General features: G+C 53.4%; 1 protein-coding gene across 1 annotated transcript; it reads left to right on the forward strand.

The window, feature by feature from the left end:
- The first annotated feature begins 1485 nt into the window (after positions 1-1485).
- Positions 1486-22525, forward strand: GLTP (glycolipid transfer protein). The gene is made up of 5 exons (XM_045791466.2): positions 1486-1733; positions 15571-15629; positions 16579-16712; positions 19465-19615; positions 21344-22525. The coding sequence occupies exons 1-5, from the start codon at positions 1631-1633 to the stop codon at positions 21524-21526; spliced, it is 630 nt and encodes a 209-aa protein (XP_045647422.2). The 5' UTR covers positions 1486-1630; the 3' UTR covers positions 21527-22525.
- The last annotated feature ends 413 nt before the right edge of the window (positions 22526-22938 follow it).

A 22938-nucleotide genomic window follows, 5' to 3' on the forward strand; every position in this document is an offset into this window, starting at 1 on the left:
GCTTTGTCTCCCCAGACCCCCTCACTTCCTGACTGTACTTGGGTTATGCCCTTGTCTTGGAACAATCTCTTCTCCCATCTGCCCCCATGAAAGATTAAATTAAAAATATTTATTACAGTTTGGCCATTATTTTTCTGGCACGAGTGATTTCTCATTGCCCTTAGGATAAAATCCAAACTGTACCACCCCCTACCCAACCCAACATGCCCCTGCTCACCCCCCTGAGCTAAACTCCTATCTCTCCACTCCCATGTCCTCCGCTGCCCTCCCCCCAGGTTGTTTGCACACACCAGGCCTTTTGTCACCTTAAGGCTTTTGAACAGTCTGCAGCCACTCTGGCTGACTCCTACTTCTCCTTCAGTTCTCAGCTCTTCATAGATACTTATTGCCCCAACCTCCTACATCCTATTTCCCTCAGTCCTCCTCTGACACTCTGTCGTTTTATTTTCTTCATTTCTAGTTATGAGTGTCTGAAATTGTCTTATTTGTGTATTGTATTGTGTTGTTTCCCAAACCAGAATGCCAACACTACAAGAGCAGGAATTTTGCTGTACTGTTCATAACTTTTATGCTCAATTCCACCTAGCACAGTGCATGGCACATCTTGGGCCCACAATGAATGAATGAATGAGAACCTCTCAACAACTGTGTGCTAGAGTTTTTGGAGAAGACGGGCATTTTAGGACACAAGCATTTAGGTGGGTTGCGACTGCCAAGTGGTGACAAGCATGTATCCTGGACTGTAGATGTGGGGTTAGTTTTGGGGAAACAAGTGTCCAGTCAGGCGGTGGTTGAGTTAGATTGTAAACTGGGCCAGGTCCATTAGGTAACATCGGACTGTTCAGGTCAGACTGGACCCCAGATGTTGGGAAACAGGAGACTTAGCTAGGCATGGCTGAGTTAAACTTGTGACTTGAGCAGTGTCCAATGGGTATTGGTATGATCTTAGATCATTGAAGAAGAATCAGACGTCCCCAGTGGTTGTAGCTAAAGAGAACTGCGACCGAAGCAGTGTTCAACAGGCTACTTGGGGCTGTTGGAGGACAGGCTCTGTTCTTGAGGAAACAGGTGTCCTCGGGGCGCTGGCTGCGTTGGGCTGTATATCTGGGCTGGTAGGTGGGTTGCGTTTGACCTGAGCAGTTCTACGCCCCCTTTGGCGAGGACCCGGCCCGAGCCGGCGCACCCAGGTTGGGGGCGGAGGGGCAATACGCCGGGAGGCTGCAGGAACACCTGCAGAAGGCTCATCTGGGAGCGGCTCACCTGGGCGGACCTGGACCGGCAAGTCCGCTCGCTTCCGCGCCGGAAAGGCCGGCCCCGCCCCCGGACCAATGGCGGCGCGGAGGTCCGCGGCAGCGGGCGCGGATTGGGCGGGCGGGCGCGGCGGCGGGCGCGGATTGGCGCTGGCGGGCAGGGGCGGGGCGGCGCGGCGGGACGCTTAGGCGCTCGGCCTGCGGGCGGCGCTGAGCGCTCGGCTACGCGGGGCGCGGCGCGGGCGGAAGTGGCGACGCTGGCGTCCCCAGAGTCTGCGGCGGGCGGCAGTGACGGCCCCAGCGCTGACGGCGGCGGCCCGGGGGGCGGCGTGGACGCCCGCGGCGCGGGCTGGGGCATCACCGCCGGCCTCGACCCCGAAATGGCGCTGCTGGCGGAGCACCTGCTGAAGCCGCTGCCCGCGGACAAGCAGATCGAGACGGGGCCCTTCCTGGAGGCGGTGTCCCACCTGCCGCCCTTCTTCGGTGAGCCGGGGTGAGGGGGGGATCCGGCCCCAGCTCTACCCCAGAGCGCTCCCAGACGCACCCGAACCCCCCATCTCCCTAGCATCCTCCAGCCATGCCTCTCCTAGACACCCGAATCCTGTTTCCCCAGGCACCCAAGACCCCCTTTACTTCCAGGCACCCCCAATTCTCCGTACTCCGGACCACTCCCAGATCCTCTCTCCCTCCAACATAGCACATCCTCCATTTCTTCCCAGACACCCCCAGATGCTCCGTCTCCATTCCTTCATCTCCAGGCACCTCACATTCCACCATATCCTTCAGATGCCCTCAGTTCTCTATTTCCTTGGGTTCCCCGAATCGTCCATCTCCCCCAGACACCCCTCACTCTTCCAAATCCTCAGTTTCCCAGTCTTCCATCTCCTCGAAAGCATCCCACCCCTTCTCCCCCAAATCCTATATCCCTCACCCCATCATTCCCTCCTTTCTTTTCAGAATGACTTTCAACCCCCCTCCCCTTAAAATAATCCTCCCATTTCATAAGCCCTCTCTTTTCCTTATTCTCCCAGCCTCTCCCTCACCTTGTGAGGGACCTTGTGAACCCTTTTTTCCTCAGAATTCCCCCATTCCTGATCAAAGACGCCCCACCCCCACTCCAAAAGAGAAATGAGGAAGCCGGGAAGGATGAGGAGGAGGGTTTTGAAGCTGGAGTTGGAAAATTCTGGCACCCCCTTCTAGAGGGAACCACCTAAGGTTTTTCCTCCATTTAGAACAGGGGTCAGGACAGGGGAAGCTGCTTTGTGGGGGTGACATCAGACACAAGGTGCTTGGTGTGGATTCTAAAAGAAGACCCCTCCCTTGTAATATCAGGTCCAGGAAGGTTGTGGGAGCATGAGGAAGGCCTTCCCTAGCCCAGCTTCAGAGCCGCCTCCCTCCCCTCCCTGAGGCCAGCCCAGGCCCTGGATGGAAAATGGGAAATAGAATTCAATACCATCTGCTCCTGCCCTTTGCCTTTTGGGTCCTGGCTAAAGGGTGCAGCCTGAACCTCTGTTTTCTTCTCTTCCATGTGGGCTTGCCCAGCACCCTGCCCTGCTGGTGCACTTGGTGGCCTTGCAGGAAGATACCAGTCCCCAGGGTGAAACCCACAAACTGACAGAACCTTAACACTGACTTGGGACTGAAGAGATCTGGCACCTGGGCAGTCACTCACGTTCCCCCTAGTGGGTGATTCCCATCTGGGAAATGGGGATCCCGATCTCTAAGGCGAGCTGCAAGGAGTAAGTGTGTGTAGAGCCCTGAGGCCTTAAGTGCCAAATAGATCCTAACCCCTGGGGGGAGGGAGAGGAGGGGCGGTGCTTATCCTGTGAGTTCTCGGATCCAGTTTTGGTTCCTTCACATGGTAGGTGATTAATCAGTGTTGGAGGGAGTGCAGTCTCTGGGTCTGTACGATCCTCAGACCTGGGTAAGCAACCCGAGAGTAGGGTCTTGGTCCTGTATGTCCGCTGCTGCATCCTCAGTACCCAGAACTGTGCCTGGCACATAGTAGGTGCTTAGTCAGTACTCACGGAACGACTGAAATGTGCTTATTATTGGTATCTCAGTATTGAGATAACACAGATCCTCCAGGCAGGGGCTTGGGAACCAAGTGACTTCAGCGCGCTGAGGACTCATTTATTTTTATGCCTCCCACCGCGCCTCATGTTCTATGAACATTCGCAGGGCGGAGCCCACTTGCCCGGTCAAGGACTCAGAATCTGTTGAAGCTAGTGGTTCTCCTCGGAGGGCAGTTTGGCCCCTCAGGGGACATCCAGCAATGTCTAGAGGCATTTTTGTTTGTCCCAGGTGGGGGGGGGGGTGTGCAGGGAGGTGCCGCCCACATGCAGGGGCTAGAGGCCAGGCATCTGCAGAATACCCTCAGTGCATGGGACAACCATCGCCATGAAGAATCGAGCCAGCCCCAAATGTTAGCAGTGTCGAGGCGGAGAAACCCCAAGTTAAGCCCTGTGGTCTCCCCTTGTGGTCAGCCCTGGTGTGCTCCCTGCAGTTCTGCAGCCTGGGCTGGGGGTGGGGGGCGCCCTCCCTGGATGTGATTATCTGGCTGGTTTTAGAGGAAAGGGGATGGTGGCCCCTGGAGCCGGCAGTGCTGTGATGCCAGGGCTGAAGAGCATGCCCTCCTCCCTTTCCCTGATCTCAAAGGACCCTTGTCTTTGCTATGAGCTGTGTGCTGTTTGGCATCACATCTGTTGACAGAAGCACCATTGATACAGTGGCCCCAGCGGGTTGGCCCACACAGAATCATTCTTGGCACTCTAAAAAAAAAAAAAAGAAAAAATTGCGATGATCCATTTGGAACCATTATGCTTGTCTGGGGAGAAGAATTTTGCCTGAGGATTGAAGGTTTCCGAGGACGCTCCCACTAGGGGCTTTTCTCTGGGACTCAGGGGTCAGTTGAGATCCACTGTGGGCTGTAACTAGGAGCTCTGTGAAATCTTAGGAGTGTCTGGTGACCTGGATGATCTGGGTGGTTTCTGTGTGTCTCTTGAATGGGACAGGTCTGGCTCAAAGGAGATGTAAGAAGTCCGAGGGAGGTTGCAGCGACAATTCCCTCCAAATCAGGGTTTCTCGACCACAGCACTGCCGCCAGTTGAGGCTAGATCACTCTTGGGGCGGGGTGGGGGGGGGGGCATCCTGCATGCTGGAGGATGTTTCAGTGGCATCCCTGTAGATGCCGACAACCAAAAATGTCCACAAGGAGACAAAATCTGAGAACCACTGTTCTTGATATACACAGGGAAAAGGGCTGGAAGCTGTGGTTTTATTTTTTAATTTATTTTTATTTAAGTAGGCTCCATGCCCAGTGTGGAGCCCAACATGGGGCTTGAACTCATAACCCTGAGATCAAGACCTGAGCTGAGATCAAAAGTTGTACACTTAACCGACTAAGCCACCCAGGCACTGCGAAAGCAGTGTTTTTAAAAAAGTGCTTACTGCTGCCAGGAAGATCTGTTTATCGAAGGACAATCGAGCAAGAAGAAATGATTAAAAAAAAAAAAAAACTCCCTTTCGTTTATTGAGCACTTACTATGTGCCAGTACTCTATGTGGATTCGTTCACCAATCCTCTTAGATCCTGTGCAGGTGCAGTTTTTTGGTTTCTTTGTCTTTGTTTTGAGAGCATCTCTGCTGAGCTTTCAGGGTATTGTCCTTCTGCACTCATTTTTATCCATCTTTCGGGGGAAAATGTATAAGCTGCTTTTTCCGCCCAGCTCTACAGCCCGACCATCTTTCCAGGCCAATCGTCGTTTTTCGTGGCTGCTTAGAACCCCGTTGTTTGAACGTGGCCATTATTTATGTAACCAGTCCCCCGCGGTGGGACTCTCACATCGCTTCCCGTGGTCCGCTCGGGTAAATAACGCTGCAGTGAACATCCCCGTGTATGTTTCTTTGTGTACTTCTTTCATTCGTTCTGATTTTTAGAAGTGAAATTGCTGGGTCAAAGGATGCGAAAGCTTTTAACCTATTAGCACAACGACATCTCTTTCACTTTCGTCCGGTGTGGTTTGTGACAGAATTGGCTGGCCTGCGTGGATGCTGATTTTTGGGGCGGCAGGTCAGATGTGGCTTAGAGCATCCACCTTGTGGGCTAGCCCTCCCTCCTTCTCTCCAGCTTTTACTGTGTCCACTTAGAGTCCAGCCCTTTGCCCATCTTCTTCCTCCACCTTGACCCAGTAATTGGATCTTGCCTCTGAGTGATCAGCTTGCAACTGTTTTCTGTGAGGCCTGCTCTCTCATCTTTTAGGTCAATTATGCTGCACTGTTCTCCAGCATTAACAATTAGAGGGCTGGGGAGAGTGGGAGGGGGGAGGGAGAGACTTAGATGTCATTTCATCTTGTCACTCCCTGCCTAGAAGCTTATCTCCACGGGAAAGTTGCCTCATCCAGAAAGTCTTTCCTAACTTCCTTAGACTACCATAGAACCTATCACATTCTGTGACTTGAAGCTATTTCAGTGCCTAGCCCTGGGCGAGCTAATGGTATTTGCTGAGTGAATGCTTTTGGTTCCATCCCCCCCCCTTTTTTTCTGGGTTCTTTCTAGAAGCAGTTTTGTATTTCTCTTTCTAAATTAAAATACATAGCTCATAAACCATACCCACGGCAGACATTATTAATCAATCGTGACCGTGTTCTCTCCCTTTTAGTCTAGACACAACCTTGGCGTTTTTCTTAACACGCTGCTCCAGGTCAGACGTGGCACGTGACATCACACCTGTTTGCTTTCACTCTTTGGGGAGAAACTAGATGCAGGAGCTGAAGGGAATGATTTCCATTTCTCAGTTCCTGAAATCCGAATTCTGGGGGTGATTTTTCTTCATTCAGATCTCTTGTTTAATTAAACGGATGTCCAGAGAGTCAGGCCTTACACGAATCTGGTGCTCGTCAAGTAGTCATAGGGAAAACCCCAGAAAGAGTGCTCTCCCATCCCTTTGGTTCAGTGCTTGCTCTCGTTTGGGGGGCCAGTGGCAGCCCAGCAGCACAGAATAATCTTCTTGTTATACAGCCAGAGAAGCCGAGGCCCAGGAGGTTAGGTGACTTGCCCGGGTCACACAGCTAGGGGATTAACCAGTAGAGTCCAACTAGAACTCAGAACTCCAGCCTCTGGACTCCTCACGCAGTGGTTTTGGCTTGTGCATGCCTCCTGCTCTCCTGGCTTCCAGTCTGAGAGAGGAGACCCCACCTCTGGCTCCCCATGGACCCAGCCTGGACCGAAGAAGTCCGGGGTTCTGCCGGCCCCACAGTGACTTGCCCAAGATGCTGGGAACCGCAGACCAGATATATTGGTTTCATCTGAGGTGTGTGCCTCATCATTGGCCTGCCCAGCCGGGCCCATAACCCTTGCTCATTTGAATGCAAGTTTGAAGGACTAGGATATGGAAGTCCTCCAGTGGGGAGGTACCAAACAGGTCAGATTATCCTGTAATTGGGACATGGCATTAACCCGCCTGGGAACCAGCCCCACCAGCGTCCCTTGGTCTATGAGTAAGAAGTTCCCCTTCTTTAGGGGAGGTTATTCTCCCCATTGCAACAAGCGCCTTCCGGGACTTGGGATCACCTGTCAGATCTCTGCAACGTTTTGTTTTGGTTTTGAAATTTATATGAATAGATGTTTATTTTTGGTTTTATATAGAATATCCCCCAGAAAGATAAGAAGCTCTATTAACCCTCTTACTGTAGCAGGTTAGTTACCATTTTGGTTGAGTGTCTGTTGAGCGCTGGATTCTTTAGGGACAGGACATAGACCATATGCCTGGGAGGGATACTTCCAGAAGGAAGAAACTATGTCCTGTGGGAGAAAGAAGCCAAAAATACCCTTTTTGCAATGGGTTTTGGCAATCTTGAAACTGCCTGCAGACTCTTGTTGTTAGTTGGCCATGCATTTGCAAGTAGTTAGGGCCCACTGGGCTGAAGGAGCACTTACTGTGTGCGTGAATTTGTTCTGATGTGTCCCGCTCCTGGTCTCGTCTGGCCCCAGTAAGATCCGAGGAACACCTGATGGGAGCACTTCTGCTGGCCCCGTCGTCTTGGCCTCTTGTCTCCGTAACAGCTGCAGTTCGCTGAGGCTCAGCAGGGAGAAGTCACTTCGGGTAGACCAAGACAGCTGTGGTCTGTCGTGTGCTGAAGGCCTTGCTCTGAACATCACAGGTAGTTGAATGGAAAGAAACAGGGGCACTGGTGTCAGGCTGAGCCAGCCTGAGCTCGAGTCCTGGTTCCGTGGTGCCAAGGCTGTGTCTAGGCAGACGCTCATCCCCTCTCTAGGCCTGCGGCCCCGCCTGTGAAGCAGGGACACCGGGCCTCTCAGGAGGGTCGATGGAGGTGATCTTCCCAAACGATGTGGGTACTCGATGCCCTGAATCACTCCGTCTTCACACAGGTGGGACAGATGGCCTCAGGCTTTCAGACACTGCCGCTCTTGCCACATGGCCCTTGGGAAATGAAGATCTGCCCAAAAAAAGCCATCTCCGGGTCTGGTGATGGTCTGCCAGGACTCGGGGCCAGCTGAGCTGCCTGGCTGCTGCTCTGAGATTGTCCCGGCACCCTCGTTTATAACCCCAAAGGTCAGTGCAGAGCACAGACCCATGGCGCCCGCCCACTCTGTCCTCCAGGGACAGTGATCAGATCCTCCTCAGCTCTGTGTTCAGAAAAGTCCGGCCCCGAGGTCAAGAGCTGAAGTCCAGCCTCTGCTCCTGGAGGGAATAAAATGGAGAAACAGGAGAGAAAAGACCCAAGCGTCTATTCTGTCTCTTGCTAGCTCAAGAGGTGCTCCTCACCTCCAACACAGGGCTGCTTGGAGAAACAGGTCCCTACTGCGAATCCCCAGAAGTTGGGCCCTCCCCACACCCGGCAGTGCACCCGCACCCGGCTGAGCAGAGCTGCCCAGCAGGTGTGGAAGCAAAAGGAAAAGAATGAGTGGCATGAGTGACAGAGGGCTTTATAAAGTGTAACGTGTGCCCCCCATCATAGCTAGTGTAACCCCCCTCTGAGCTGCTCCCATGGGCCGAGCTTTGAACTAGCTGCTTATCATGACCTCAGGAATGAGGAGGAGTTGGTACCATTTTGCAGAAGAAGACACTGAGGTTCAGAGTGGTGAAGGGATTTGACCAGGTGGCACAGCTAGAAAGTGGGTCCACAGGGCCCTGCAACAAGGAAGGGCAGTCTTATTCAGGGCAGAGACAAGGGCATTCAGCCCTTTGTAATGGCTCTTCCCCACAGTTTGTGGGGGAGGGGGGCGCTAGGAGGCCCCCGTCTGGCATGACAGTCCTTACTTCCCTGAGTGCGGGTTGGCAATGCAGGGGTTCTGGTCTTAGGTTTCATTGTTTCCGTTTAAAAAAATGGTCTGGGTGGGTGTTAACTCCTTTTGTTACCTTCTTACAGTGTTACTTGTATCAGGGGCCTTTTTTCTTTGCTGCTGCTTTTTTTTTTTTTTTTTTTTTTTTTTGTTAGAGTGTTAACTGTAGCTGAGCTTTTAAGTCATTACAGCTGATCAGCCCTCTCCAGGGTCCTATAAAAACCAGCCAGCTCACACTTCCCTGTGCTTGGAAATGATTCATTTTCTGCCTTGCTTTCCCCCCAGTTCCTTACTCCACTCCCTTCTGAGATCTCTCTTTTTTTTTTTTTTTTTAGCTATCTGGAATACATTTGAAATCGTGATTTTATGACTGGAGGTTTCCTGCTAATTGTATCCATGCCCATCCATGGAGACCCCTTTCCTCCCTCCCTCCCTTCCTCTCTTTGTCCTTTGATTTCTCAGTCATTGGGATCATTCTTTCCTGGATTTCCTGTGCCAGTTGAACAAGATGGAAATGATGTTATCATTTATAATAGTAGTAATAATCATAAACATAAAGAGTACTTCCTTTTTTCTGGAGTGTTTACTAGGTGCCAGAGACCATGCAGAGCCCCTCATACAACCTGATTTAAGCCTCCCAGCAACCCCGTGAGGTGGGGTCCATTATCAGCCTTATTTTACAAATGTGGAAGAGACCGAGGCTCAGAGAGGTTAACTGATCTCTCCCAGGCCACACAGCAAGTGAAGAAAAACCCATTTCCTAACCACATTCCCACTTCAAGGCTGGTTTTTGCCCAGAAGCCGGGCAACTATGGACAAAGAGAGTTGGCCTGTCATAGGGGTGATTTTTAAAAGCAATGTTTTGGATTGTTTTGTAAACATTCTTTCCTCCTTAGCCAGGATTTTTTTAAATGGCAGTTCACAGACCAACAACAATAAAGTGCTTTATCTCAACAAGTTTTAGTTTTAGGAAGGTGGGCATTCTCAACGTTCTTGTTCTTCAAAATAGGCCTTGTTGCAAACTGAGCCATCACACACACACACACCCCACCCCACATACCTGTGGATTAATAAATGATTCATCTCCACAGGCTGTAATTTGAGTGCCTCTCATTATGGTCCTTGTAACGCAGGACCTATAAAGTTAATCTGCCCCACGTCTTTAACAACAAAACCTTATTATCTGGCTATTGGAAAAAAAAGAATTGAATTTGAAATAGAACCTTCCCAAACCAGGCTCCTAGCATCAACGACACAGGCATTCTGTTCTTCCTTTCTGGAGTAAGTATTTATGGGTTGGGCTAGGTGTTTTCCGTCCTGAATCACACAGGCTGAAAGTGAAGCCATGTGTCTAAGAAATGGAATCCTTTGTATTCCTTTTTTTTTTTTTTTTAAGATTTTATTTATTTTTTTGACACACAGAGAGCACAAGCAGGCAGAGTAGCAGGCAGAGGGAGAAGCAGTCTCCCTGCTGAACAAGGAGCCTGATGTGGGACTCGATCCCAGGACCCGGGGATCACGACCTGAGCCGAAGGCAGTCACGTAAACAACGGAGCCACCCAGGAGCCCCATGCTCTGTATTCCTGAGACGCAGTGAGAGGGTGGGCCAGGCAGGGCAGTTGGGTCACCCTGGTGTCCAGTGTGTTGGGGCAGCTTGCACGGAGCGTGGTGCGGTCTTGCTCAGAGCACAGCGACTCTTGCTTTCTAATCACGTTGAGGCCAGAGAAAGCAGAAATGAGTCTGGTTCTGGGTGTCATATGGTGACTGCTGGCTCGTGGGGAATTCTGCTCTCTGGGCATTCTCCCTCATCTGAACTATGAAGACCCAGGTAGGAGGTTGTCCAGCCAGAATCGTTTCGGAGGTCAGGCACGACATGCTCGCTTGGTACCTCCATCCTCTTATTTTGCAGGTGATGCTGACACAGTTGGCTATTTATTTTTCTAAGTATCTAGCAGAATGAATGCACTGCAGAGAAAGCAGGAGGAAGTGACCGTCACCCATCAAGAGAAGTTTCTTTTAAACTGTGCAGAGCCATTTAGTGAAGGGTTGAGGGGGTCTGTGATGTTGCTGGGTCACACCTTTATCATAATTCATATTTTCAACGATGGCCCTGTTTAGAAAACCGTGCCTGGCATGCGGTATGAAAAAGCATGGACATTTGCGTTACATTTTGATGAGTTCCATACAGAATGGTTGAACTCGAGGTCACTGCATTCATAAAACTTGGTATTTAGAAAATATTTCACTGCTTTATTTTCTTTTTATTATTGAGATAAGGCGTTTTATTGTTCTGTGATTTGCCATTTTTCTGTTGAGTTGGGTTTCTTATTGATTTGTTAGAGCTCTTTACATATTAGGGGTAATAATCTTCTGTCCATGGTTTGTTTCACTGATCAGCACCCCAACCATCAGTTTGTTGTTTGCCTGTGATTAGTGATGGGATGTCTCCTCATGCCCCATACAAGAGGTCTCTGGATTTTGTAATCAGATTTGTGGTATTTTCCTTAATGCATTCTGGGTTGAGTAGCAGGCTTAGAAAAACCTTCCACAGCAAACAAAAGGGGACATTTGCCACGTATTGCAGATAACCAAGGCTTATCTATATTTAGAATCTTTGCATTAGAGTTGGTTCTAGGGAGTAAGATGGTGGAGTTATATCTGATTTCTCTTTCTTTCTTTTTTTTGTTTTTTGTTTGGCTTTTGTTGTTGTTTTAAGACAACTTCCTTTCTCCCTGGAGGTCAGAGGAGGAACCCGGAAGCCATCCAAGCCCCCTCCCTCCCTTCTGGCAGAAGGGCTTCTGGATGGCATTTTAAAGGGCTTGTTTGCCGACAACAATAAAATACAGCTTTGAGGTATCTGCCAGACTGGTAAAACAAGAAAGGTGGTTTGGGGCAGGGCTGCATACTACAGGAAAGGTAAGCCTGGTTAGCGCCAAGCTCTACCCGCTGTATCCGGAGTAGGGGCAGCCTGAATTTAAAGTATCTGAAAGGCCACAGTGTCTTGGTGATTAAAATCATCTTCTGGTTTTCCTCTTGGAATACTCTCCCTTTGGTTGAGTTCACATGGGATGGAAACATTCTAGAAAGAAAGGTGAGGGAGTAGTGGAACCAGCCTTGGTTCTGTAATCATGTCCGGGTGCCTGGCTTCCTCTGTGTGACCCTAGGCAGGGTCTGTCGGCTTTTCTGGGCCTGGTGGCCTTGGGTGGGTCACGGTGAATCAGGTGTCAGCTCAACTACACCCGGAGCACCTCCCGTTTGCCTGACGCCTGTGGGCTGTGGCCAGCGAGGGGCCTGAGCCCGGCATGGCCGAGTCACTCGTCCAGAGTCACTCCAGACCTGAGACCTAAAGCCCGAGCAGCAACTCTGGAGGGCCACACTGCTGCTTCCCTGACCCCAGGCGGCCTGCTTCCAGGTGCTCCTAAACCGACCTCAGCCTGCGCGGGTGGGTCCACGGAGATGCCTTTCCTGCTGGAAGTGGATTCTGGGGCCCGCCCCCCTCCCTCTGCCTCCCCCTCCCGGCTCCCGCTCTGCTCCCAGCTCTAGAAGTGCGCTTTCCACCCACATTCCTACCCCCAGCGGAACAGAGGCTCTGTCCCAGCATGCTGGCCACGCCACACAAAACCGCTGCTGTCAGGGCCCGGCTCCTGCTGACCACGCGGCCTCGTGACCCGCAGAGCGCACTGTCAGGGGAACAGGGAACAAAAAGCCTTTCTCGGGCCACCAGGGCCGCCGGGCCTCTCAGAACCGCACAAGAGCCTTTTCAGAGCCCAGGAGGCCAGAGACCATGTCTCTGCATCTCTGAAATGTGTGTCGACTGACCCAAGTCACCGGGACATGCCAGTCAACCGCCCAGGCACGGTTGACCATGACCTCTGGTGAAGACACCCCGGGGTTTCTCCTTCTCCCTTGGTAGGTTTGCCTTGCAGTCGGCTCGGAGCAGGAAGAGCCACCGCGGCAGGGCACAGATGACTCGCGGAGACCTGCCCAGGGAGGCACAGCCAGGGAGACTGAGGCCTGAGCCCCTTCCCAAAGTCTCCGCTGTCTCGGTGGGGTGGGCGCCTTGAACTATGCATTGGGTCCATTGGTGCAACGAGCCCGGCGGGAGGTTTACCACCTCATTTGGGCCACAGATGCTGCCCGAGTGCCTGACGGGGTCTGGCTGCTTGCCAGGCGCTGGAGACACGGGGGAACCCAGGCGAACTGGTCCCTGCCCTCTCAGAGCTCAAGTCCAAGGCCGAGATGGAGGGTAACCAGCGTTACACATGGGACCACAAGCACTGTCACAGTGAAACGGACTTGGGAAAAGAGGAAAAGGAAAATACATGACTTTAGGAAAAACAACCAACCAATCAACCACAACAAAAATAACCCTGACTTTTCCCCCAGCATTTTATACGACCATTTGCAAACATGGCAAAATTGAAAGAATTTTACAGCGAAAATTTATATACCCACCGCCTCTACTCTGCCGTTAATATTTGATGGCCCCTGTCTCGCCATCCGGCACTTCACCCCGTACGTTTGGACAGTTGGCATTTTTGGAAGGTGGGGACCTGAAGCCATCAGCCAGCGCCGAGGAGCAGCTGTCCCTTTAGAAGGGCTGTGCCGGTCCCCACGCATCTCATCTGTGGCACCTGGCTGGCCCCAGCGAGGTTGGGAATTGGTGACCCCTGGCCACACTGTCAGGAGGGGAACAGGCACTGCGGGTGGGGGGGGGGATCCTGGCTCGCTTGCATTATTAGTCAAGTCGAGAACCCCTTGTCCTTTGAGGGAGCTAGTAGTAACATGCTGCAGTGTTAGCTAATGGCACGACCTGTCCAGGGTGGCACCTGCTGGATGAAGTCAGTGGTTCGCCAGGCAACAGTAAAGAGCGGGATGGAGTAGCTACCCCACTTATGAGTGCCCTCGGCAGGCGTGTGAGGCCTGAGTGCTCAGGATGGAGGGCGGCAGGCCACCCGGACCCCCGGCCCAGCCCCTTGGAGCCTCCACAGGCGTGGGAGAGAAGCCCAGCAGCGGAGAGAACGCTGGCCCGTCAGCCTGAGGATTCCATGCCCGGAGCCTGCAGCAGGGCAAGCGAGGCCCCAGCCCCGTCCCGACAACGAGGGGCCTCAGGAAGGCAGAGCATAGAGGGGACGTGGGCACAGGCCAAGGGGGTTCCCATTTGGCAGAGACTCTGCGGGGCCTAGTGGCTTATAAGCACAGCTGAGTGACATCTGGGTGATGTTTGCCGGACCGTGGAATTTGAGGTCACCAAAATAATCAAAGTCCGTTTCTTGAGTGTTCCTGCCCCGGGCACTCTGCTAGATGCAGCCACTGCGTGATTTTTAATTCGCGTGACGACCCTATGAATGAAGTGCTATTACTGCCGCTTTTGACACGAGAGGAAACTGAGGCACACAGGCGAGCAGACTTGCTCAACTGGGGTATGGTAGGGGCAGGATTCGAGCCCCACCTGGCTGGGTGCCTACCCCACTTTCTTTCCATTGGGTTTTGGGGTATTTCATTTCTAGTGTCTTAAAGCTGTTTTCCCAGTGCACCTCCCTTAACAGCTGTGCTTAGACTGTTCCAGATGGTTGGCCAGGTGTGCCGGGTCACCTTGGGTAGAATTCAGCCTGTGGACGTCCCTCCCCCAGTGCTCCTGTGCGGTCAAGGTGGCGTGCATACGAGGCCCTGGCCGGGCAAGGAGAGTCTGGCCCCATGTTCCCCCCCCCACGATGGGTCTGGTACCCACACCCAGACTGCTTGAGCGTCTATCCCCTGGGCTCTGTCTCAGGGTGGCAGGTCTCTGGACGCAGCATCGAGGACAGTGAGAACGTGTTGGGGGAGCTCAGCTGTCGTCAGGTTCTGAGGGTGAAGTTCACGTTGAACCTATTCATCTCTGGTCATCGTGATGGTCGGCCGGGGGGTCACAAAGGAGGGAAGGGGGGCAGGCAGGCCACAGGCTGCTCACATTTCAGGTCTACCGATTTCTAGGTCTGCCTTTTCTCAACTTAAAGGTGTCACCAGTAACAGAAAGTTACTGTAACTTTACTGTTACTTAACAGTAACAGAAAGGAACCAAGAAGGGAAAAAACCCCTCCAGTTAAGAACATTCCGATTCCAGAGATAGACAAACACGTGTCTTGGAAGTGGCCTGTTTCAATCCCTGCCCACGGCATGTCTGATTGGTCCTGTTGCCCCACTGGCTAGATGGGAAAGCTGAGGCTGGGGGGAAGGGACACAGCCCAGGCCACACTGCCCATGCGTGCAGAGCTGAGGGTCGAGCCCGCAGTCCTCAGGTTCTGTTAAGTGACTGAGATACCGTTGCTGGTGTGTTCTCCTGGGCTCTAATGCAGGGTCTCAGAACCATGGAGCCTCTGAGTCCCCAGCTCATTTCTTTCTTAGAAGCTGGTGAATGAGAAGGTCATTTTTAATAAATCTGGGCCCTCTTCTGCTTCATAAGATTCCTCAGTCTGCCTCCTGGCCTGCTGGTCAATTAGTGGTGATGCACCTTGTTGGCCAAGATGGGTTTATCAGAGCATTAGTTCTGCAAGGTACTCTACAGCTGTGCCGTTCAGTATGGTAGCCATGGGCCATGTGTGCTATGTATATTTCAGTGATGGAAGTCAAATAAAATTACAAATCCAGTTCCTCAGTCACAGCACATTTCAAGTGCCTAGTAGCCACATGGGGTCCGTATTAGTGCGGATATAGAACATTTCCATCACTGCACAAAGTTCTGGACAGTGCTGTCCGAGGGAGAAAGAGTGCTGTGGACGAAAGGGTTTGCCCCCTAGATATTCTAGTTGCATTTAAAGGCTCTGACAAGTCCTGCAGCAAGAAACTGGTCTCACCTGGAGCCCAGCACTCCATCTTAACTTGCCCATGAGCCTTTTCAACACTTATAAATAGCTCGGCTTTTCCCTCAACACACCAAGTGACCCTTCTTCCTGTTCCCAAGCCTCTGTGGCCTGGGGCGTTCCTGAATCTTCATCCTAGCTGGCAATCTGAATCTCTCTTCTTATTTTGTCCCCAGATTGCCTCGGGTCCCCAGTGTTTACTCCCATCAAGGCAGACATCAGCGGCAACATCACGGTATGTACTTGGCCCGGCAGCCACAGCCCAGAGCCTGCATCGGGAATCTAATCTGGCATGGGGTGCCCGTGCCCGTGCCCCACTCCCCGCCACGAGCTTGAGAAACAGGAAGGAGATGTGGAAAATGGGTTTGGCCCTCAGCTTGTCCAGCTCAGGGCTCAAGGTTCCTAGTCCTTTGCAGTCATGCCCCCCAGTCACAGCTTGACTGGGACCACAGTCTGAAGGGTTGACCTGAGCAGGAACCTGGTTCCTGTATCCACCCCGACCAAATAAGAAGTAAACTCCGAAGTCCATGGGTGCATCGGCTCGGCCCTTGCCTTCTCCATTCCTGGGAGCTCCCACTGCCATTCCCCAGCCACCGACCCTCTCCCTGTGAGCATCCACGTAGGGCCTGACCTGCAGGCTTGGGTGCATCCAGCAGCCCTTTGAGGCTGGCCTGGCATTATCCCCATTTTACAGATGAGGAAGCAGGCTCACCGAGAAGGGGCAGAGGTGAGATTCAGATCTGAACTGCCTGGCTCCAACTCAGGAGCCTCATTCCTGGACACCCGTTAATCCCAAAGCGATTGTCCACAGATGCTCGGCGTCTGAGGAGCTCTCAGTAGTGGTTGGAGAACCTGGCCTCTGGAGCCTGTCTGTGCTGGAACCCGTGGCCACCCGTACCAGCTGTCACTCTCCCCTCTCTGAGTCTCAGTCTCCTCATCTGCAAACTGGGATAATGACAGAGCAACATCGGGATCGCTGTGGGGACCCCATAAAGCACTTGGCCCCTCTCGGCTCATGGGTGGTACTCAGTAAGCGTGACCAGCCAGGGCAGTTACCGTTACCAGCCATGCTGCCGGGCCTGGTGCTGGTGGGAAGGAAAGGGGTGCTCCCCCAGTGAGCACGTGGGCCGGCCATCAGTGAGGACAGCTTTTCCTAGGAGGAAACCCCATGTGCTCCATTTCAGAAAATCAAGGCTGTGTACGACACCAACCCGGCCAAGTTCCGGACCCTGCAGAACATTCTGGAGGTGGAGAAGGAAATGTATGGAGCTGAGTGGCCCAAAGTGGGAGCCACGCTGGCGCTGATGTGGCTGAAAAGGTGACAGGCTTGGGCGGCAGGGTGTGTGTGGCTGTGCAGCCCGGGGGCCCTGCTCTGCAGAAGAGGGACGTCCGGCCCTACTATTGTCCTGCAAGGTCACCTCCATTTCTTTCACATAGGCTCCCTTATGTGATGCTAGTTAGTAGCTGAGGAAAAGCGCCCAAAGGGCCAAGGCCCACCCGATGGTGATGCTCCCTGTTCCAGCCCCATCAGAGACTTAGCAAGTGAGTGCATACTCTGGGCGTTGTGTTAAATGTTTCCTGCACCTGACCGTATTTCATGTGCTGGGAGTTAGGTGTGGTAATTATCCCCATCTCACAGAGGGAGGCCACTGGGAGGGTTCTGGAGGCCAAATCATGGGCCCAGGTCACAAGGTCAGAGCTGGGACTCAGTGGCCAAGCACAGTTGTGCAGGTTGTGCACTGCACAAAGGCATCCTATCCGGGGCTGGTTACATCATGCACAGGGTAGATTCATATATTATGACAGCTACTTGACAGAAATATAGTGTCTTGAGGAGAAGAAACTCTTATTTGCACAGATTTGTCCCCTGGGCTGGGGACAGGGTATCCTGATACAGGATTTAAACCCAGACGATCTTACCCCAGACTTAAGAATGCTCATAATCACTATATATATTGTCCTTCCAGCAAATACTTGAAGCCAGATACAGTTGTTCCTATTTTACAGATGAGGCCACCGAGGCTCAGAGAAGCCAAGCAGCTTGCTTGCCGCCCTCACACTGCTCTCTAGACCAGCTACAGAATTCTCCTTTAGCTATGGGAACACCACTGGCAGCCGCTATGAAGCCAGGGACGCACTCTCAGGCCCACAGATGTTCCCAGCCTTGCCTTCTCTTGAGCCTGGAGTCAGGTGTCAGGAAGGGTGCTCCTCCCGTGTCTCCTACCATCTCCTGGAGCCAGTCTCCTCTCTCCACCACGCATTTCTTTGGTGAAATGGAACAGGGGGAGTCAGGTCCCTGGAGGGTGCAGCCTAGTGGGCGTCAGGGAGTAGGTGGGCTAGGATTAGCACCCTCACAACATGTTGCAGGACTTGCCCCCACTGAGCTGCCCTCTTTGGTCTGTCAACAAGAGACTCCCAGGCCTGGATGAGAACTACCCTGGGTCTACCCATCAGCAGGCTCTGTGGGGTCCTGAGGAGGAGAAAGGCAGATGGTGATGTTCCACTCAGTTAGATTGTTCGTTTTCGGGTCAGACGTGGACAGAGTCCACGTGGACAGAGGGCAGGTGAAGGAGATGCCAACAGGCTGAGCACATAATAAGCACCTGCTGTGTGTGGGGTGTGCGGGGTGTGTGGGATGCCACGTTAAATGAGGCAGGGCCCCACTGTGGTATCACAGCCTGGCCCAGGCATCAGGCTGGTGGGTGGACCCTGACAGCAGGATAGCAGAGCCTGAAGCAGAGAGAGGTCAGGGAGGGCTTCCTGGAGGAAGGGTGCCAAGCAGAGTCTCTGGGACTGAGCGGGAGGGTGGCAGGAGGACAAGGCTTTTGAGAGGTGGGAGGGCAGGAGGGCCCGGTGTGTCTGCTGCTCTGGGAGGGTCTGGTCCAACAGGCTCTGGATTTGAGGCAGGAGCAGGGAGGGACCAGGTGGGATTGGACAAGGATGAATCCCAGCATGGTCAGGGGGGCTGGGGAGCCACCGAGGGCCATGAAGCTGGTCAGCAGCAGGGTCAGATGGTGCTTCATCCCAGCTGCTGGGTAGAGGGGTGGTCATTAGGGCTGGGGGGAGGCAGGGGCTCAAGAGAGGTGACTGACCCAGAGCAGGGCTAGGATTGTCCCCTAGGCTCAGTTCTTCAGCCCAGGCGGATCCCTGATGGTTAAGGGTTCTATCCAGGCACAGAGGACTTCCCTTTACCTCCTAGGTGATAAAGTTAAAAGATGCCTTAGTCCCAGTGTTCCTGCCCATGACAGCCCTCCAGCGTGATCCCTACCTCCCTGCAGGGAAGGAGCAGAGCAGCTCATCCAGGGACCCTGGGGGAACAGTGAGGGACAGCGAAGGAAGGAGTCCAGCTCGGGGATGAGACAGCTGGGTTTGCATCCTGGCCGTTGCCCAAGGCTTTCAGGGCGCTCAATGTTCTCCTCTGTGAAATGGGCGGATTATGGGGCTGAAGGAGGAGATGAAATGTTGTGCATTAAGGGACTAGCAGGTACCCATCTTTGCCGTAGTCACCCTGCTGTACCCCATGGCCTTCTCCAGGCTATTAAAGCATTGTCCCGTCCCTGGAGGAAGGGCCCAAGTGGCCGCTGGAGGGTGCAGACAGTGGCTTGGGGCCGTGGTGGGGGTGGGGAGCTTGGGCACAGGGCCAGGCTCGTCAGCGTGCCTAGTGGGTCCAAAGTCTGTGGCCCCATGAGCCCCAAGGGCCAGCACTGTGTCTTCAGTCCTCAAGCGCTGACGGCCGCCTGCCGCGTGCCAGCCCAGGGGAGGCCACACGGCCATGGAAGTGGGCAAGGCGGGCCCAGACCTGGCCCCGGAGACCTTACAGCCCCACAGGGACTGCGGTCAGCCAGGCGCCGGGGAGAGGCTGCATTGAGCCGGGGGGTCACATTCCATGTAAACCAGGTTCAGGATAACACCGGAGGCTTAACCGCCACCGTGTTCGGGTACAGTGCCGTGGCGCGCCGCAGGCGCCCGAGTCCGAGTGCGTGCGGGTGTGGCACGCGCAGGCGCGCGCTGGCGGGCTGCGGGCTGGCGCATGCGCGGTCCTGAAGAGCCGTCTCTGTCCTGCGCTGCAGAGGCCTCCGCTTCATCCAGGTCTTCCTCCAGAGCCTCTGCGACGGGGAGCGGGACGAGAATCACCCCAACCTCATCCGCGTCAACGCCACCAAGGCCTACGAGATGGCGCTCAAGAAGTACCACGGCTGGATTGTGCAGAAGATCTTCCAGGTGAGGCGGCCCCGGGCTCCAGAAGCCTCCATGCCTCTGTGGGGCGAGGCTGGCGCCCTTAGGGGCCCTGTCCAGTGCGCTTGCGCAGTTGCGTCTGTGGCCGCAGTGGTGTTACTGTGGATGCCCGTGGGGTTTCTGTTGAGCGTCCCGTGAGGCCTGATTGGGCGGCCGTGGGAGAAAGCCTGGTGGGGGTCTTGCTGGCCGGAGGCCTGTTTGGCCGCTTTGAATTCTGCCCAGATCCTCACCCTGGGCAGGTTAGAGAGGAAAGGCTCCTGCACCCCCTGGGGCATCTGCCGAAGCGACCTGGTCCGCAGGCGTCTTGGTGGCTTTTGCTGGGATGACGCTCCCCAGAGTTTCTGGAAATGGGCCTCCCAGGCTCGCCAGGCTTGGCAGGCTGAGAGGCCCACTCCGGCGATGAAGAGGCCCTTTGGGGTGCCCTCCGCACTGTTGCGGCCACCCTGCGTCTCTCGGCCCGCTCACCTTGCCCAGCCGGTCCTGGCCCACCCTCTCCCCTGCAGCCAATCCTCGTCCCCCTGAGAACCGGGGTCTGGCAGGCTGGCCTCTTTCCCGCAGGGCATAGGCTGGGACGGGAGCCTGTCTGGGTGTTGGCAGGAAGAGCTGGGTCGCCTCTGGGCTGTGCTGTCCGGCAGCGCTGGGGCAGGGCCATCCCAGGTGGGTGCCATGAAGCCCTGCCCTCCCTGTGTGCTGCTCACAAGTGGCACCTGAGTGATAGTGGTGTGTCCTGCGCACCTGGCCCAAGGCGGGCTGCCCACGGCTGGTGCTCTTTACGAATGCACCATGGAGTGGGTGCGTCCTCACCCCCATTTCACAGATGAGGAACTGGTGCTCAGAGAGGTTAACCTTCTTGCTCCAGGTCACACAGTAAGAGGGAGTCTGGGATTCTACCTCCCTGAGCCTTCGCATCCTCCTCTTTCAAATGGGTATAAACTAGGCCCCACCTCCAAGGGTCGTAGTGAAGGTTGAACAAGTCAGTGTGTACGAAGTGCTTGGTGCATGGTTTACACTCCGTTTCTAGAAGTCTTGCTGTTGGTGTTCATCATGATGATACTATTTATAGCCGCCTCACCCTGTCAGACTTGGCCTAAGCTTCTCATCCAGCTGCACCCTTTTCTTTCCGGTTCTGGAATTTTCTGTGCGTTTCTGGTTCTCAGTACTTTTCATGGATCAGGGAAGCCCTGAAAGTTAGGGAAGCGTTGCCCCCTGAAGGACAAGAGAGGCCACATCTTCGCCGTAGCAGTCGGCCTTCTCCCGGTCGGCCTTGTCCAGAGCAGGGAACCCAGAGGTCAGAGGCTCCTTGGCGCTGGGACCTGTGCCTGCTACCATCCTAAGCACTGGGCACCACCCCCCATCCTTTCCAAGAGCAACCTGATTCGGTGGGTGCCATCATCATCCCCATTTTACAGATGAGGAAACTGAGGCTCAGAGAGGCTAAATAACTTGCTCAAGGCTCACAGCTAGTTGGTGGCACAAGCTGGAATTTGAACCCAGGTCTGTCAGTCCCCAAAGCTCGTGTCCGTCCTGCTGTCCCTCACGGGGTAGAAGGGCACACACATCTTCCTCTTCCTTTCCCTTCGGATGCCACGAGTAGCACGGACCTCGGGGACATCCCCTCCCAGAAGCCCACCATCCCCGGCCCAGCGGCCCCGCTTGGTGGCCCCACCGGTCCCCTAACACCATGCCTCCCCCCCTCTTGTTGCCCATCTCAAGGCAGCGCTGTACGCGGCACCCTACAAGTCCGACTTCCTGAAAGCACTCTCGAAGGGGCAGAATGTGACAGAGGAGGAGTGCCTGGAGAAGGTCCGCCTCTTCCTGGTCAACTACACGGCCACCATCGACGTCATCTACGAGATGTACACCAAGATGAACGCTGAGCTCAACTACAAGGTGTAGGCGCGCCCGGGAGGGCCGCTCGCAGCACCAGGCGAACCCGAATCACTGTGAATCAGGCTGGCAGGCCGCGTCCAGAGCTGCCCGGAGGCCGGCGGGGGCCCGCAGGGGACAGCCAGCCCTGGTGTTTTTTAAAAGTCATTTTGGGGGGTTTATCCTAACAGAGCAATAAATAACAATCCTACTTCCAAATCCCCTTTGAATTTCACAGCAGCACAGACTGACTTTTATCCCTCCATTTCAGTGTGGTAAAAATCAATTAATGTTTCTAATCAAGTCCGAAGGGTTTTTTGTTTTTTTTTTTTTCCTTTTTTTCCCTGGTTTTTCCCCATGCGGAGCGTAACTCTGGGGGGAGCTGTGTGTCATACACTTCATTTGAAAAAGAAGCTCGTGTCTTAGGATCTGGCTGAATGATGTTTTGGGTATTTTAAGGACCATGAGGAATTTGATTTGAAATTATATAGGGCCCCTGTGGTGGGCTTTTTTCTTTTTTTCTAGAGCAAACTGGTGTGTCTTCTCATGTGGTTTGCACGGCCCGACCTCACAACACTGTCATTATAGATCCTGCTCTTTCTTACTGTCTTTTGCCAGACGGTGTTTTTATAGCTGAACCCAACCAGCAAGCCTTTGATGGCCAAGGGGGGGTAGTTATTTTAAAGCTATCAGGCACAAATAAGTGACCACAGATGACTATATTTGTGTTCTTCTGCATAGTTATTTTCTTCAGGGACAGCTTTTCCAACCTAAGAAACTACCTACCATGTGTATTCTCTCAAGGGGGAGAGGGTGGACCCTCCGTCTGCTGAGACCCAAGAAAACGCCTCACTGCCTTAACCGTCCTTCCTGGCGCTAAAAAAGAGCTGTATTTTTTAAAGTGTTGGGGTAAACAAAGCAACCCCAAAAGAACTGATGTGTGTTCAAAACCCAATGAGGAACAATTGGTGATTTTTATGCAAGAAACTAAATGATCCTTAATAAATAAATCTCTATTTTGGAATCACATTGGTGTGCTGTTTTGGCTCATGATTCTTTTTTTTTCCTCCCCCGCTCTGGAACAGAGGTTACAACTGGGGACCAGCCAGAGACTTGTCTTCTGGCCTCCATGGTTTACAAAAATAGAAGTGGTGGCCACATTGAGAAATGGGGCAGATTTCACACACAAACCTTGATTTCTAGCTTCTTTCGAAAAAAACTCAGACTGCATGGCAAGCACTGAGAAATAACTGCTCCCTTGGCTGGATGGGACAAGTGGACAAATGTATTCTCCACTTTGCCTCAGTCCCCAGCAATCCCCATTGCCTCCCTAACCTGTGGGGTTATTGGCACTTTCTCATAGGCTTATGCTTCTTCTGATACCAGCGTTAAATGGAGAGAGAATCTTTATCTTACTTCGTTCCTGCTTCTACAGAGTTGAT

The sequence above is a fragment of the Ursus americanus genome, chromosome 30 (assembly GCF_024610735.1).
Source record: "Ursus americanus isolate L20-20 chromosome 30, mUrsAme1.1.p, whole genome shotgun sequence".
Taxonomy (NCBI): Eukaryota; Metazoa; Chordata; class Mammalia; order Carnivora; family Ursidae; genus Ursus; species Ursus americanus.

Coding starts and splice junctions, on each gene's coding strand:
- GLTP (XM_045791466.2), top strand. CDS start 1,631: ATGGCGCTGCTGGCGGAGCACCTGCTGAAGCCGCTGCCCGCGGACAAG. Junction 1,734..15,570: donor CCACCTGCCGCCCTTCTTCG/GTGAGCCGGGGT, acceptor TTTTGTCCCCAG/ATTGCCTCGGGTCCCCAGTG. Junction 19,616..21,343: donor TTGTGCAGAAGATCTTCCAG/GTGAGGCGGCCC, acceptor GCCCATCTCAAG/GCAGCGCTGTACGCGGCACC.